This window comes from Pleurodeles waltl, chromosome 1_2 (genome assembly GCF_031143425.1).
Source record: "Pleurodeles waltl isolate 20211129_DDA chromosome 1_2, aPleWal1.hap1.20221129, whole genome shotgun sequence".
Lineage (NCBI taxonomy): Eukaryota > Metazoa > Chordata > Amphibia > Caudata > Salamandridae > Pleurodeles > Pleurodeles waltl.
This window is the reverse complement of record NC_090437.1, coordinates 1,191,949,507-1,191,968,089: the sequence shown is the minus strand read 5'-3', so window position 1 is coordinate 1,191,968,089 and position 18,583 is coordinate 1,191,949,507. Positions and strand designations below refer to the sequence as shown.

Genomic DNA, 18,583 nt, shown 5'->3' with positions numbered 1-18,583 from the left:
TTGCTTCCACAACCTTCTATCAATACCCACTGTAATGTCTACCTGAGTGCCAAGTGCCAAAGCATGAACAGTGGCATGCTCCCAGTACCACGAGCACACTGAGGGAAGGAAAATGCACACCATTTATACAGAGTACTTGTGGCTGAGTCATGAACGCACCTTCGCAGCGGCATCCAAATTAAGAGAAAAAAGCCTAGCAGTCCACATACAAGGGAACATACTATGCCATTTTCCTAAATATATCCCAACAGGAGCAGTGTTGTTAGAAAGGTGAAAAGTTAACACAGTATCATATCTGGCATGTGTAATAATTATTTGGATCTTTTAAAATAATTTATAGCAAGCTTCTCCAACAAGTAGGTCACCAGCTCCCTAGGGGTAGCTGTCTTGTGTGCAGCCCAGCCTACTACATTAAATGCTTTTACTTGGCTGATTATATTTGTACAAAAATTGAAAAAAAGTGTATTAGAGACAAAAATGTGTGTGTTGTCAGAACACATAAGACGAGGTTTGGAGAAAAATGCTTGAATGCCCAAAATATTTTAAAGATAAAATTTGAAATTGAAGACGCTTTTTTCATTACTTCTGATAACCCTGCTTGACGCACTGAGGTGATTATTGCTGGCACTCTTGCTTAACATGAACAATAATGTAATCTTGTCTGATGTAGTCAGTATTATAACACTAATAATACTAGTAGCTCCGGATAATTTTCGTTGAACCTAAGTAGCTCATGTTACAGAAAATGTCGGAGACCCCTGATTTATAACATTATAGCTTTTTCAGGTTGCAGATGTTTTCCATCCGTGTCTCTAATATGCTTTCTTTATATCTGATGCGATTATGTATTCGGCACTGTGATAGCATTTGAAATTAATTAAAAGTTGGTTTGTATTTGCTAAAAAGGCTGAAGTTTCTAGGTTACCACTGTCTAATAACGAAAAGGAAAAATCCTCGAAACACTGCTTCATCAGCCTTCCAGATGGGTCTTCTTGCACAGTAGTGGTTAAATCTGGATTCTCAATCAAGGATGTATTATGTGGACTCTGCGAGAAACATGGCATTAACATCGCTGCCGTTGACTTGTTTTTAGCCGGTGGGAGCAAGGTATGGCATATTAGCATATTTTGCTACATTTCCCAACTTTTCATTCATTTATTTGCCGAACAGTATTGATTTGTAGAATGTATCATCAGTTGCTTTACTTAAAGTGTGATGCTTCACGGTGTAAGTTAGGCGTCTTATAACATTATGCTTTTCTTCTAACTTTTTTAAATAACGCATTTAATATCGTTTTACATATTTGCATTATATGATTGTGCAATATTTAGCATTGTGAACCGTGGACTACCTTTTCTCACTTGTGTTTTTTTTATTTTTTTATTTCCATGCACACGAAAGCCGTTGGTTTTAAGTCAAGACAGTAGCATCCTAGACTCACGGGATTTACGCTTAGAGAGGCGTACATTATTTCGGTAAGAATGTGGAAAGGAGAAAAGTCTAGAAGCTCTGATTAAGTGTCCTTTCTAGAAGTGAAACACTCGTGTTTTGTGTGCATAAACATTTGAAGTCACCTGACATACAGACATTTGTGTTCTCAGAGTTTATATGCTGCATGTCAGACAATGCACAACTATATTTAGCTAAAAGTGTGAAAGCATAGAGCAAATATTTAAAATTGACCAAATCATAGTTGTTAGGCGAGCTGTGGAAAGTGGAACAGTTATACTTATCATGCACTCAACACCAACATGTTACAAGGACTATCGATTTTGGGTCAAGTAGTATTCCCTGTGGACATTATTTACGATTTCGAGAACATGGCATGTGATTATCTAGCTTTAAGTGCGATATTTAAAAAAGGGACGCGCTAAAATGATCATTGAGGATGGTAGGCTGCATCCTCTTAAATGTCCAATGGTGGCAGAGCAGTTTAAAGTTGTATGTACAAAATGAAAGGTCACTTGGTTTTCAGCATTCAAGTTATTGTTTACCCAACAGGATGTTTTATTATTTTCTTACAAATGGCTGATAAGCACACGCTACGTTAACCATTGAGTTACACTTAGGAACTGTGTTATTTGTTTACTTGCATGACGAATTGTGATGGTCCTTTTTTTTTTTACTAAAAAACTTCATTAACCATTACCGCAGTGTTTTGCTTACTCCGCTTGGCTTAATGACCATAGTGATTTTCTACATGAGAGATGATGGCTGTTTTTCCTTTTAACTGTTTTTTTGGGGGTACAAGGTTATATCAGTGGCACAGAGATATGCACATAGTGGCATTGATCACGCATTTTGTAATGCATATTTCCTGCATATTATGTAAGCATTGAGTTCTCATTGTTGCCATGTGCAGTATTTTATTTCTGATGTAAACCAAAGAAAGAAAGGGATAACATACCCACTCCTCCCAATACCGTCTGAATTATTGGAGTAAGCTGCAAAGCACGTTTCCTTCACAGGTGCATCCTTACGAAGCATTTTGTCCCGCAACACTGTAGGTGCATCTACCAAGAGTATACCCGTACTACGTCCCGAACCCTCAATGCCGTTTCTGGGTCATAGATAGAAGTGTGCAGCTATGTGTGGCAGGGGTATATCATGGTGCATGGGTGTCATCCTTGGCAGAGTCTTTGAATTTCTCTGAGATCATATCCCAAGCCTGGACAATAAAGTATTTCTTCAAGCCCACCTACTCTTACCTTTGAAGTAATGTGCTTTCCGCACAACCCAAAGAGACTACTGTGCTAGCCCAGGCTGACAGAAATATGAAACTGTAGGTAGTTTCCAAAGCATAGTAATATTGCATTATGCTATGAACAGAACTATGCCAGGGAATTTCAGTGCAGGCTGCTCCAGTTTAGGGCAAGGGAAGAGTCCAAAGAAAACCCTGTCTGGCGAGTTCAGCATGGGGAGGCCAGTCGCAGTACTCAGTACTTGTAGTAATCGATACCAGTAGGCCTTTAACAAGGTGCAGGACAGTGAGATATGATGGGTGTTAAAATGTCCTCTTATACAACTGGCACAGTATTTTTATGGTTCCTTTAGGTAAACGATACCTAGCTGTACTACACAAAGGAGATAGTTGCTTTGAAGGGCAGTTGATTACGCTTGCCACTATGGTCTAGTGCTTTCTGTTGGGAAAATGGGAATAACGACTTTTGTTCGTGGGGGATTGTATATCTGCCTAAATGAGTATGGATCCTGTATATCATCTCCAAAATATGTTGTGACTCTAATATGGTCAAACTGTTATGACTTTCAACAAGTCGAGATCTGTTAACCCTTTTGCTGCTAGGCCTTTAACCCCCCACCAAATTCCCCCCCGTGCTTAGCCCTTTTTTCGCTATTTGGGGTAGTTTGCACCTTGAACTCCATAACTTTTTAACAACATAAGCTATCCATGCCAAATTTACGTCCTTTTTTTCCAAACATCCTGGGGATTCTAAAGGTACCCAGAGTTTGTGGATTCCCTTTAAGGGAACCAAGAAAATAGCAAAAATATACCAAACGTTTGAATTAAAAAAAAAAAAAGTGAGAAAAGGTGCCCCATATAAAATTGTCTGGTTTTTTTTCTCTCCTTAAAATGACATCCACAAACGGTTTGCTGTACTAAATTCACCAGCTTCCTAACTTTCAGGAACATGCAGAGCTGAATCAAAAACACGAATTTTGTACCACCGTTTTGGCATTTTTCTAAGAGGTAGCCTACTTTCCCTATTTCTTTGATCTCAACCTACTTCCAGTTTGTGGTGAAAACTAGTGTGATACCCATGGGTGATCCAGAAAAGTTATAGATTTCTGAAAAGTAGACAAAATTAAGAATTCTGCAAGGGATCATATGTGTAGAACCTTCAAGACTTTCCCAAGAAAAATAACTTTTGAAAAAAGAAATACTGAAAATCAGTATGTAAAAAACAGGCATGTGTGGCAACACTTTCATCTGTAACTTTATGTAGAATTGGCAAAAGCAATATACCATTACTTCTGCTAGACCCTTCTGGTTGTGGGAATTTATAGGGTTTGTAGGTTATCCAAGAACCCAAGCTCCCCAGAGAAAACAACTGAGCTGCACCACACAACAGCCTTTTATTGAGTACCGAGTATAGACCAATTCTTATAGCGAAATGGACAGAGTGAAAAATTGGAATCCAGGAAACATGTATTTCTGAAATGGGCACTGAATATAGGGGTTAGGAGCAGTGGTTATTTCTACATCTCTGAATTTGTAAGTACCCATACTAGCGTATGATTTGGAGGATATTTTTCAAAAGATCATCTTTCTTATACACTGGCTTACACTTGAAAGTCACAGATGCAGTGAAATCCAGTCGATAATAACAAATGTTCTACTATTCTATGCTTCTACAAGTCTCCCGATACAAATGGTACCTCCCTTCTGTGGGTAGACCCATTGCCCACAACAGGAAACAGCCCAAAACGCAACATGGATGCTGCTCATTTTGTAAGGTTGAAAACTGACCTGCTTTTTCTGATGTGGGTAGCACTAGATTTTTTAACATAGCTCAGCCGGCACCAAGGGATACCTGCCTAACCTGTAGATTTTTCAAAACTAGACACCTTGGGAAATCCAGGATGGCATGACCTGACTAGATGCTATTAGTCTTTTTTACCCTCGGTGCCATCCAAACCTCCAACTTTGCCAGAAACCGCACATTTTCCTTACATTTCTGAGATGGAAAATTCCAGCAGGAGTCCACAAAATTTCTACTACCCAGCATTGCCCTACGTGTGCCAATAAAAATGCTGCCCCACTTGTGTAGCTGGGCCTAGTGCCGCAACAGGAACAGATCAAACCAAGGACAATGGGAGCCCTTGCTTGGAGACCTCATTGACCACAGCTGGATCCGTTCCTGTTGCTGGCACTAGGCCCACCCACACAAGTGGGACAGAGTTGTTATCAGTCGAGATGGGGCAATGTTGGGTGGTAGGAATTTTGTGTGTGCCTGCGGATTCTGGAAGTTTCCATCACAGAAGTGTAGGGACAATGTGTGACTCCAGGCAAAGTCTAGTTTGCAGAAGTGTCTGGGTGTGGTAGGTTTGTCCAGGCAGCAGCATTCTCAACCCCGAAAAGTGCACCTGTTCACCATTGCAAGTGGGATGATATTGGTAGTTAGCCAAGCTCTCCTGGCCCATATGTAAAATTAACACCAAAAAGAGTCAAATGTCCTCTTGCTCCCCATTGGGATGAGATGCTTTAGTCTACAGGGGGAGCAGAAAAGTTGGGGTGGGAGCGTAACCATCCCCATGGTGGTCGGCAGCCCTAACCTCTCTTTTCTCAGGAAAGTATTTACTGATGTCTAGTGGGATTCCTGCTCCACAGAGGGCAGATCAGGGTAATTAACCCATCTGTCCCCCGGAGAGGGCAGAAAGAATGTGCCCATTATTTTGGGGGTTGGGGGCTTTGCCATGCCCATTCTGGGCAGCTCCCACCCTTAGACATTTCTAAAAAAAAAAAAAAAAAAAAAAATCCCTGAAGCATAGTGGGCCTTCTGACCCCTGGGAGGGGGCAGAAAGGCTTTAGCCCCATTTGGTATGGTTGCGGGCATGGTCATGCCCATTGTGGGCAGCCCTCCACCCTTCTTTTAATGAAATAAAACAATCTCTTGTGTCTAGTGAGCTTTCTGCCCCCCACCCCAGGGGGCAGATCACAAAGACTATCCTACCCTTTTGGGGTAGGGGCATAGGCATGCCCATTATGGGCAACCTCGACCCCTATGCTATTTACATTAAAAAATATCCCTGGTGCTTAGTGCACTTTCTGCCTAATCCTCCTCCCCTCCCTCCCCCCACCCCCCTTCCCACACACACACACCCACCCCTGTGGGGAGGGGTTGGGGAGACAGATCAATGGCTTTGCCCCCACTGATATTGAGTATTGCCTGAAAATTACTTACTGAGCAAAAGCCCTTGCCCAAGGTGCCACTCCCTCCTCCCTGGTGTCTAGTGGTGGATTTCTGCTTGGGGATCCCTTTCCTGTGGCGATGCCCAAGCAGGAATTCATTAGGGAGGGGTACCATTGGAAAGGGGAGATTCTCCCCTTTCCAGTAATACCTCTCCTGTCTGGATCAGTGCATGGGGAGGGGGCTGAGATATGTCCGCAAGCACTGAAGCAGAGAAAGTGAAATGAGCTAATCCACTGGTTCCCAACCTGTGGTCCTGGGACCCCTGAGATTCCGCAAAGCCTCCTTAGGGGGTCCGCGACTCCTTCAAAAATTAAATAGCATTATCAGATTAGGTCCCCAGCTTTCAGTAATGATTCATTTGGGGGTCCCTGTATTCCAATAATGATTCATTGGGGGTCCCTGGGTTCCAGTAATGATAAAGTGGGGGTCCACAGAAGTCAAAAGGTTGGGAACCACTGAGCTAATCGGTTCATTTCACTTTAGTTTTCAATGAAATGACATCAGCGTGCTGTGCGCACTGATTATCATTTTATTGAAAATAAAGAAACAGCGTCAGGTGCTGAGGAAGCTCACCCATTCCCCGAGCCCCAGGGGCTCTTTCTTTGAGCAAAGTATCCCCCTGGTGCCACGCACCAGAGGGATTTCCTGCCTCGTGTTTGAGGACGGCTGGGAGCCATCTTCAGCACACAAGCACCGCAGTGGAGGACGGCTCCCAGCCATCTTCCGCATGAAAGTGGTCAAGTATATCATTTTATGTTTTGTAAAATAATATGGATTTTTTTTGTTGAAATTATTTAATTTATTTACAGTTAACGTTTTTACAATATTACAATTTTGTATACTTTTTTGGGGTTGTAAGGTTTATTTGTAGAATAAGTTCATATTGTTGTATTTGAAATATATGTTATTGAAAAGGAAAGAGAGAGAAAGAGCAGGGAGAGAAAAGACACACCAAGTAAGAGATATGATAATGGTACAGGTTGAAATGAAAAACAGATAGTAGTCTGACTTGTGGCTGAATGCGAGTGCTTGAACTAGTGGATTTTTGGGGGTGCCAGACTATCACATCAAGCCTATTTTGAACAATTGGTCAGTCACCCGTTCTGCCCCTCAAATCCTCTAGTGCCCCTTCTCCACTGTAGCATTTCATCTCATGACAATGCTTTTGCAGGCTTGGTTTGTGCTTTGGCTCTCTGAGCCAGTGGGGACCGCTGCTCTGCTCTTGCTCAGCAATTCCCATAAAATCTCTAGCTTTCCCACCTCTGACAACACCAGTCTTTCAGACTTTGTAAAACTGCTAAGGTTTTTGGGAGTCTTCCAAATTAACAAACAATTGAATCAATCAATCAACATTTGTGGAGCGCGCTTGCCACCTGTGAGGGTACCCAGATGTGGGGGGTCTGTCTGCTAAAGAAATAACTCTGAACACTAAATATAATTTTTTATGTTATTTGTTAAAAGCATATGCATTCAACATTTAAATAGTTATAAAAATGCAAATTCATATATACATACGAAATAATTAAAACAACTACAAAAATCAATATTAAAAAAAAAAGTAACCACACAGTTCTCCAAAAACCTAGCAAATCCTTGCAACCCAACAATGTTTGTTTTAACAATTTCAATCAGCCTATTATAATAAAAGCAAATGTTTAATATTAAGTATCATTCACTTCCTTAAGCACATTTACACATGAAAGTAGTTAAACCATTTAAAAAAAAACAATAACAGGTTTTAATCAATTATTCATTGAGTTTCACAGAAAGGTAGATAGAAAACCATTTATTTCTATGTTGTCTGTAATTATGTTTAAATATTGTAAAACGGGAAATAAGTGTTTTATGAGTGTGCCTTGATGCTCTCAGCCATGACTGCTAGGCAAATTGCTTTCCATATTTACATGGTGGGGAGTTAAAAGGGAATAGTTTCACTAATGAAGCTGTAAACAGTTGAGGATGTGTGTCTGTGCTAAAATGCTAATGTTTTATGAATGTATTGCACATGAGTGATGCCTTTAATATGGTTTCTTGGAGCCATATATATAAACCATACCCCTCAAGCTCCTAATTTCATGTTTACCTTTATCGGTTGCAAAAATATAGACACATAATATTTTCAGGTTCATTGGTTCACAATTCACAAAATAAATACCGATAAATACAGTTAAAAAGTGCAAATAATTAATCCATATTACAGACAAATCTCATATGATAGTAAATACCATAACACAGGGAACCCTTATTATAATATATTTGATATTAAACGTTACTCCCCCAATTCCCAGGTAACCCCATAATATGGTGAATAAAATAAATTAACATGAATACAATTAATAATTAGTAAATTAACATTTAAAAAATAAATGCATACTAACATAGATTTTAAATAAAGTCAAACAAGTGAAATATAACAGTGAACCTTACAAACTGAAAAAAGAAAATATTTTGAAAAAAGAAAAAATTAAACACTTCACATCAATATATATGCTTTCTATATATTTTATAGTCATAATGATCTGACCATGATATTATAGTCACACCATGAAATGATATTCAAGATCCATGTCAATTTAGGCCAACCAGCACCCCTTAAGCAATGAACCAAAGTATGTCCACAAACTTCATGCAGATTGTAGCACTATATGACATTGTCATGATTAGTAAGAGCTACATAAATTATACATATGAAGCAAGCCACTTTCTTAGCAACCCAGAATGAGTTATGGGCCACATTAGCACTAAGAAATCACAATATAGCTCAATATGGTAATACAATTGAAAGAAGTTATATATCACCATTTTTCTAATAGAAACAAGTAGTATAAACCTGTTTGACTAAGTATATTTACCCATGGTTCTAATTATGTATTGTGTGTACATATATGTGTGTGTATTCGTGTGTGTTTGTATGTGTGTGTATATATATATACATATATATATATATATGTATATGTTGTTTCTGTGCTTGGCATGTTCGTGGGTCATTGCATGGCTCCTGGGTGGGTTGTTATACTAGATATCTATGAATCCCTGCTCTCATCTTATCACACTTATCTACCCATCATCATATGTCATGTCTCTATCAAACTATCCTCCATTCCCACTCTGACTTATCCCAAATCCATTCTACTACTTTCATCTCCTAAATAACTCTGCCTAAACTCTTCCCTCAGCTTCCACATCTAACTCACCAAACCTCACTCTACTACCATGACCACCCAAACAACCCTACTAAATTCTCCCTCATTTATCTCACCCTGCTACTATGATCTCCCTAACCCTTCCACAGACTCTTCCCTCCTCCATCACCCTTTACTCATCCCAAGCCTTTGGGATGAGTAAATGAGGGGTATACTCCCAATTAACACTTCTGGATTTCTTTCCTCCTCCACCCCTCCATTACTCCAGTCAGTCTAACTAACAAACCTTCATATCCGCGGCTGAAATGAACTCATATTAATACTAAAACTGTACTCATATTTCCCGATACTAATCCATCACTAATTCTTGTTGGGTTCCGGAGTAGCGTGCTACTCGCCAAAAAGCACTTCGACGCCTTGTCAGGGGTAGTAAGCACTATATAAATACTATTACAGTACAATACATTATACGTTCACTGGCCATTTAACGCATACGACACAGAAAATAGCTGTGGTTTCCATAAAGGAAATTAGTAAAATCCTTTTACACCCACGATTCTCAATGTAAAAAAAGTATTATGTCCATGATGCGTAGAGAAATAAGTTAAAATAAAACATGTGGTATATACAACATTTGTTTACCACCACAATCCCCATATAAAAATTAGCTAGTCTAATTATCTTAACGAGAGCAATTAGAACAGCACTTTAAAGCCCATAATACCACCCATAAAGAATAAAGCTAATTGTAATTTCTTTACAGGAAACAGGAATACACGGAGCCAGGTACAGCCTTTTAATACCCCACCCATCATCCCCATGTGGAAAATCACTCTGGCCATTATCCCAACAGGAATCAGCAACACACTATTTCTAAGCTACATTACAGCCATTTGACACATATAATCCCCTATGTAAAAATTACCAATTCAGTTTTCCCAGTAGGCGACATTATAATATAGTGGCAAATGTATTTAACAGACCTTTACAACCCATGAGTCCCCATGTGTAAAATAGCTTAGTACCATTTCCTGAGCGTATTACAAAGTTCCCGTTGGGCTGACGGGCAGAAACATTTTAATACGCGTTCCCTCCAGGCTGACTGGTGGGAACAGTGCTAGGATATTGGCCTCAGCTCCTTTAAGGAAGCCAAGGCCAATATCTTACCACTCCAGCTTCCTCGGAATGCGCACTCTCTGCAAAGCAGAGAGTGCACATTCTGACGGTGCTGGGCGAGGGGGTGGCCTGCACTGCCCATGGCATGGGCAGTGCAGGGGCCACACTGTGGTCCCTAGCACTAGCTTTCTGCCAGCCATTTCATGGTGGGGTTCCCGCCATGAAACGGCTGGTGGAAAGAAGGGTTGTAATCTGCCCTCCGTGCCACTATGGCTGTTTACAAGCCCGACCGCCGTCACCCCTTTGGGATCTATGATCCTGGTGGGGACAGCGGTCTTAAGACGGGTCCGCCTGCCTAAGTCGTAATTGGGCGGTCGGACTGCCTGGATTGCGGCGGTCCAACTGTCAACGTGAGTGTGGCGGTCCTCAATACGCTACACTCTTAATGAGGCCCTTAGTCATAAATGTATTTCATATCTATTTCAAGCAGATAATTCCTATGTTTAAAATAGTTGCTTACTATTTTTTTAACATAATTTTTATTTACATTTTTCAGTAGTATACAATTGTAAAATGCGGCAATGAACATATTTCAACATGTCATGTTCCAGAGTACTCACAGTTTGACGTCACAACGACAGAACATGTGCATAAGCATGGGCTGTTGCTTAACCACTCATATTCCTTAACAGTAGTCTACAGACCAATATGTACAGAACCCTGCTAGATGCATCTGTGACATACAGCTTTATCGGATATATATTAGAGAACATCGTCTGTTCGTAAGTGCCATGCACAACCATATTAAAAAATACACTCTGGTTCACCCATCTCCTTGCCGATCAAGTAAGTTTGATATGGACCCCAAGAGTGACGTGGGTGATTCTGTGGTGGGATCAGGTCATTATATGCATCTGTTTGAGTGTTGCAGTATATCATATCAGTATGCCATTCCTTTAAGGTGGGCAGTGGACCCTTGGATTACCAGCTGGGCTCCTTAATAAATTACAATTGGTTCAAAGTGCCACTGCACGGCTATTTCTGAACTGTCTGGGAAGATAATCCACTGGGCAAAATCTGAAGAGGCTTCACTGACTCCTAATCAGAGGATAATTTTTAAATCTTTGACTATTACTCATAGGGATTGGATCAATCTGGGTCTCACTACTTACAAATGAGATTCAAGAAATATGACCCCAGTAGGTCTTAATGCTCTTCCAGCCGGCCAGGCTGGCCAACATAGTGGACTCTTGAATCGAATGCTCCGCTCCGGCCTGACAAATATTGTGCATTAGCTTCTCTTCCAGGGGATCCTCATCAATAGTCATAAACATTGAATATTCCCGCCCTTGTGCGGGGACCCCGGAGCATATATAAAATACACACATATTATACATGTGTAAAACAGCAATGCAGGCTATAATGTTAAAACAGGCTAAAATGCTTTAGTTCTATTAAGTTTTTTTTTTTTTTTTTTTTATATTATAAAATTACAATAGAGAATAAATATCTACCCAAGCCCCCAAAACTGGGCTTAGGGAAGTAAGCAGCAGTAAACTCTAGAGAAAAAGAGAAAAAAACTGCATTGAAAAACAATGGAGCATTCTTAGCCAATAGGCTGCATGCAGGTTAACACAGGAGAACCATAAAAACTGGCACCGTGCCTTTAAGACCCTGAGCACCTCCAGTATCCCACCATGCCTCAGGGGTGAAGGAAAGGTGACAGTTGGTTCACAGTTAGGTCAGTTCTTTTTTCCGGCTTCTTCTGAGAGGATCCTGGAGCATTGAGCTCTCAGTTTTTCTGAGTTTTTCTCAGAAAAATCCTTTAAAAAAGCATTTTTTCCTTTTTCATTCGACAGATAACATCTTTGTCTGAGCTTGGCAGTTTTTTCCTGACAGAAAAATGCCTTCACTTTTTGTCAAATGCCCTGCTTGTGGGAAGAAGAAGGCCCAGTCAGACCCACACTCTCTGTGTATAGTGTGCCTGCCTCAGAGTCACTGCCCTGACACTTGTAAGCACTGCAAGAATATGTCAAAGAGGACTCTGAAGGACAGAGAAAAGATCAGGCTACATGGGCTTCAGGAGAGGCAGAAAACATCGTCCTCTTCACTTCCCAGACAACCAGCAGGCCATTCTCAGGAGAGAATGGCTAGGTCGACGTCAGCAGGTAGGAAAGTACCTGTTTGTTCCCCGTCGACGTCGTCGCTACCACCGTCTCACCGGCATAGATCGCCGTCGACGGCGACACACCCGACATCGAAGGAGACGGCGTCGAGGGAACACTATCACAGGGGCAGGTCTCCGTCGACGGCAGCCCGCCGATCGACGTCGAGCCATCGCCGGCGTGCCAGGTCGCCGCCAAAGGCTGTGCGCCCCCGACGTCAAGAGACACGGCGTCCAAATCGCCACGACGGCATGAGAGGCATCCGCCGTCGGCTTCCCACCGCTCCACGTCGAGGCACACGACGGCGAGCAGGTCGAGGTCCAAAGATCGCCGTTCGACGTCGAGACACTCTACGTCGAGACACTCTACGTCGAGACACTCTACGTCGAGACACTCCACGTCGAGACACTCAACGTCGAGGCAAGAGCAACCGGTGGGGCGCCCTTCGACGTCAACACAGCCGTCGACGTCGACACAGGTTTTACCTGTCCCGCAGAGAGTAGAACATCGCCCCACGCCAGACAAGGCCGCACCATCTCCAGTGGTCTCCATACCGAGCGACTCATCTCGTTCAAGAGCGGCATCATCTGGGCATGTCTCGCCCATCAATCTATCTCCAAGATGGATAGAGAGCCTTAACAGACCAGCGGCCTCCCCGGATTCGCAATATTCGCGAATGTACTCGCCTACTGCCTCCCTGCCAAGAACGCCATCACCGACAGCAAGGGCAGGACGGGCTCGTTCTGCTCCTCGTCAACCGGCCGCGAGGCCTGGGCGCTCTGCTACAGCGTCTCGCAGCAGGTCTCGTTCTCAACGACGATCCAGGTCTTGTTCACGAAGAAGATCACCCTCTTGGTCGTCGTCAGGATCATCTGTCGGGCGTTACTCCCCCACCCTAACAGATTCTCCACCTGCTAGGGTCTCACCGGTGGATGACATTACCACGTTTAACGAGGTGCTGTTAAGAGGAGCGCAGAAACTAAACATAGAGGTTCCAGAGCCATCTACCTCCTCGTCAGTCATCTTTGAGACTCTACAACAGAGATCAGCATCAAAAAAGCTGCTGCCTCTAGTGCCTGGTTTGTTGCAGCCAACCATGGACACTTTTCTGGCCCCAGCCTCGCTCAAATCTGCCCCGGCTAGGATTCTCAAAAAATACAAGGCTCCCGAACAGGACCCTTTGTTCCTCAGGAAGGATCCGCCACCGGACTCGGTAATATTAGCCGCAGCCCGAAAGACCCACTCGGTGGCATCATCATCCACGGTCCCCCTGAATAAAGAGAGCAGGCATCTAGACTCTCTGGGGAGAAAGATATGCGGGACGGCGGCTTCGGCAATGAAAGTCTCCAGTGCTTCTGCACTCCTGGGCAGGTATGATCGTTCTCTGTGGGACTCTCTCAATAGATTCACAGAGAAATTGCCCAGAGAGGACAGACAAGATTTTCAAGAGATCCTGCAAGAAGGATGCCTGGTATCCAACCAGGTTATCAGCGCGGCAGCAGATGGGGCGGATTTAGCTGCACATGGGTACGCGCATGGAATCTGTGCAAGGAGGTCTTCCTGGCTGAGGCTTACTGGTTTAAAGCAGGAAGCACAACAACGCATCCTGAATCTCCCATTCGCCGGGAACTCTCTATTTGGTGCCCATGCAGACGAGGAAATGGCCCGCATGAAGACCGAGGTGGATACCATGAGGGCAGTGGGCCTGAAAAGAAAGAAAGATTTCAGGCGGAGGTATAGGCCTTATGACAGGCGCCCTTTCCAGCAGAGGGTTCAAACCCCTCACTGGTCCCAAAGGTCACAGCAACGGCAGGGACGCCCTCTTTTTCAGCGAAGGAACACAAGGGAGCGAGGGTCAAGTAGACCTCAACAGTCCACTCCGAAAGCGCCGGCCAAACAATGAGATCTCGCTTCCCTCGACACTGTACACCACTCCGGTGGGGGGGAAGTATTACAGCTTATCTTCACGAGTGGCACTCTATCACAAGAGACAAATGGGTGCTCAACATTGTCGAACATGGCTACTCTCTTCTTTTCAAACAGCCTCCACCACACTTGCCACCAACCAAAGGCAATCCATCTCATCTCAGCCTGCTGCGCAAAGAGGCTCTCGCCCTCCTACAAAAGAATGCCATAGAAAAGGTTCCACCTGCGCACAGAGGAAAGGGGGTTTATTCCCGTTACTTTCTGGTGGCGAAGAAGGGTCGAGAGGGCGTTTTCAGGCCAATTCTGGACCTACGGCTGCTGAACAAATACATAAGGAAACAGAAGTTCAGGATGCTAGCGCTTCACCAGATTTTCCCTCAGCTACATCAGGGAGACTGGATGTGCTCCATCGACCTGCAGGATGCATATTTTCACATCCCAATAGCTCCCAAACATCGAAAATTCCTGTGCTTCCAAGTAGCGTTACAGCATTATCAGTTCAGAGTTCTACCATTTGGCCTGAAATCTGCCCCACGCGTCTTCTCGAAATGTATGGCAGTGGTAGCGGCGCATCTTCGAAAACAAAAGATATTCATATATCCATACCTAGACGACTGGTTACTGAAGGCTTCTTCTCCGGAGCAGGCGAGAAGCCATCGGGACATTGTGCTCGGAGTTTGCGAGTCTCTAGGTCTTCAGGTCAATTACCAAAAGTCAACCTTGATTCCAACACAGAACCTTCACTACCTGGGAGCTATCATAAACACAGAACTCCAAAGAGTGTATCCTTCGGAGGAACGACTATCCTCAATAGACAGGAAGTGTCAGGACCTGTTGAGAGCCAATGCACCTACGGCACGTCAGGTGACATCGCTGCTGGGCTCCATGGCATCATGCATTTTTATTGTCCCAAATGCCAGACTCCACATGAGGCCCCTCCAAGAGGCATTGGAGAGCAACTGGAGCCAAAGGACAGGTCGCTGGGAGGACAGAGTGCGACTACCGGCAGTAGCACTTCAGTCATTGAGATGGTGGATGCACAGACCTCACCTGTCAGTAGGTGCTCCGTTTCACCAGGTAGTTCCATCCGACACTCTGGTAACGGATGCGTCTCTTCAGGGATGGGGGGCTCATCTGGGTCCCCTTCAAGCTCAGGGCCTGTGGTCAGACAAGGAAAAGCAGTACCACATCAATCTGCTAGAACTCAGAGCGGTCCATCTGGCTCTCAAGTCTTTCATACCACTAATTCAGGGGAAAACTCTCCTAATACAAACGGACAATACAACCACGATGTATTATTTGAACAACCAGGGGGGAACGAGATCCCTACCCCTATCTCGAGAGTCCCAAACGATATGGCATTGGCTCCTGGCCAGAGGAATGTCACTTACAGCGGTTCACCTGCCAGGTCAACAAAACGTGGAAGCAGATTTTCTGAGCAGACACCTAGAGGATGCTCACGATTGGGTCCTACACGGCGAAGTCGCAGAATACATCTTCGCTCAATGGGGTCGGCCTCAACTGGATCTCTTCGCAGACGAAGTAAACAAGAAATGCGCAGACTTCGCATCCAGGTTCTACCATCCGGGATCTCGAGGGAATGCCCTGTTGATCGACTGGTCAGGGATATTTCTCTACGCCTTTCCGCCGATTCCCCTCATACCGGCAGTGATCAACAAACTTTACAGATCCAGAACCAGAATGATTCTCATAGCGCCACAATGGCCCCGTCAATTCTGGTACACAGATCTCCTCAACCTATCGGAAAAACCTCACAGGAGGCTGCCGTGCAGACCGGATCTTCTGAGCAGAATGGAGGGCAGGATTCTACATCCCAACCTACCCTCTCTGAGCTTAACAGCATGGCTCCTGAATTCCTGCAGTATGGGCACCTAGGGCTCTCACAGGAGTGCATGAACATCTTGAAAGAGTCCAAACGACCTTCCACGCGGCGTTCTTACGCTTTTAAGTGGAAGAGATTCTACATATGGTGCTGTCAACAAGGTCAGAATCCCATACGGGCTCAGGAGGATGTCATACTGTCCTATTTGCTTCATCTGGCAAAGTCCGGTCTGCAGGTATCATCTATTAAGGTACATTTGTCTGCTATTACAGCCTATCGCAAGTCACCTTCTCAGGAATCCTTCTTTACGAAACCTGTAGTCAAGGATTTCTTAGAAGGTTTGAAAAAAGTTTTTCCGCCCATTCGGAGACCTTCTCCTCCATGGGAACTGAACATAGTATTGGCAAAACTTATGGGCCCTCCTTTTGAACCTATACATAAGGCCTCTTTACAACACCTTATGTGGAAGACAGCTTTTTTAGTGGCCATTACTTCAGCTAGGAGGGTCAGCGAAATCCAGGCTTTGTCTTCCAAAGAACCGTACACGTTTTTTCATGACAATAGAGTGGTTCTGCGAACTCACCCATCTTTCCTTCCGAAGGTGGTGTCAGAATTCCATATCAATCAGACTATATCTTTACCGACTTTCTTTCCCAATCCGGAGACTCCGGCAGAGAAAGCATTGCACTCCTTAGACTTGAAAAGAGTGCTGAAATTTTATCTGGATAAGACAAAATCGATTAGACACTCTAACCGCTTGTTTGTAAATTATGGTCATTTGAGGACAGGAGAGGCAGCATCTAAACGAACGATATCAAGATGGATAGTTTCTTGTATTGTTAATACTTACCAGCTGGCTAATAAACAATTACTAGTGAGGCCTAAAGCGCATTCCACAAGGGGAAAAGCGGCTACTGCTGGCCTCCTTAACAATGTTCCAATATCTGAGATTTGTAAGGCTGCTACATGGAAGTCTGTGCATACGTTTACTAGACATTACTGTTTAGACTCAGATGCAAGAGCGGATGCCCAAGTGGGGCAGGCCTCTCTGAGAAATTTATTTGCATAATACGTATCTATTCCTGCACTTCTATCGGACAGTCCGCAGAGTTTAGGGATGGGCTTGCTAATCTATTCAATGTTTATGACTATTGATGAGGATCCCCTGGAAGAGAAGGATAAGTTACTTACCTGTAAATCCTAGTTCTCTTCCAGGGGTATCCTCATCAAAGTCATAAACAACCCACCCTCCTCCCCGGACGCATGTCTCCTAGAAGTGCAGGACAGACTGTATTTTGAATCAGTTACACAGATTGTCACCGTAAAAAAGAACTGACCTAACTGTGAACCAACTGTCACCTTTCCTTCACCCCTGAGGCATGGTGGGATACTGGAGGTGCTCAGGGTCTTAAAGGCACGGTGCCAAAGTTTTTATGGTTCTCCTGTGATAACCTGCATGCAGCCTATTGGCTAAGAATGCTCCATTGTTTTTCAATGCAGTTTTTTTCTCTTTTTCTCTAGAGTTTACTGCTGCTTACTTCCCTAAGCCCAGTTTTGGGGGCTTGGGTAGATATTTATTCTCTATTGTAATTTTATAATATAAAAAAAAAAAAAAAAAAAAAACTTAATAGAAATAAAGCATTTTAGCCTGTTTTAACATTATAGCCTGCATTGCTGTTTTACACATGTATAATATGTGTGTATTTTATATATGCTCCGGGGTCCCCGCACAAGGGCGGGAATATTCAATGTTTATGACTTTGATGAGGATACCCCTGGAAGAGAACTAGGATTTACAGGTAAGTAACTTATCCTACCCCACCAGGGCCCGGAATATGCTCTGACACGTTCGCAGGGTAGTAGGGAGAAGGCGTGTGTGCCTCGTTTGGTCCCGGGCCCCTGAGAAGCAGACTGCCGGCTGTGTCTCGACTGATCGCCGGATGGGCTGCTGAGAAGCCCTGAACCGCATGAGCAGCTGATGCACCAGACGGGTGCAACAACGGAGAGACAGGGACCCGAAGACTGAGGTCAAGGAGGCTGTAGATGGGAAGAGCCAGCGGGCCCGAACAGCCACAGCGGCTGGAGCTGGGAGGCAGTGCGCGGCCTTGCGGCCTGGACTATCCTAGTGTTGAGGAGCTGGACCTGCCCCCCTTCCACACGTCGCCGGTGAAATAGGCGGCTGAGGAGCAGCTAAACGAGTGGCAAGCATCGGGTGGTGTGCGGACCTGCGCCTTGTCTCTGCTAGCCAAGGGGTTGCATGGTGGCACACGGTAGACGCCAGCAGTAGCCCAGGAGTGGCTGGCTACCGGGGCGACGACCGGTGTGAGGGGGACTGCGTGTTGAGCGGAGGCAGGCAGAGGCCATGGTCAGGGTTCCAACCTGGGCCCACGGGGACCGAACAGCAGAGTGAACGGGCCCCCCTGGAACGCACCAATTTACGATGGAGCAAGGAGATAG

The 18,583-nt window shown here is 44.2% G+C and overlaps 1 protein-coding gene across 1 annotated transcript in view; it reads left to right on the top strand.

Annotated features, from left to right (window-relative positions):
- Positions 1-18,583, top strand: part of RGS12 (regulator of G protein signaling 12) — a 442,017-nt gene that overhangs the window by 346,984 nt on the left and 76,450 nt on the right. Inside the window, exons 11-12 of the mRNA XM_069203485.1 lie at positions 907-1,107; positions 1,402-1,475. Of these exons, the coding sequence (XP_069059586.1) occupies positions 907-1,107; positions 1,402-1,475 (275 nt within the window). The remainder of the gene's footprint in view (positions 1-906; positions 1,108-1,401; positions 1,476-18,583) is intronic.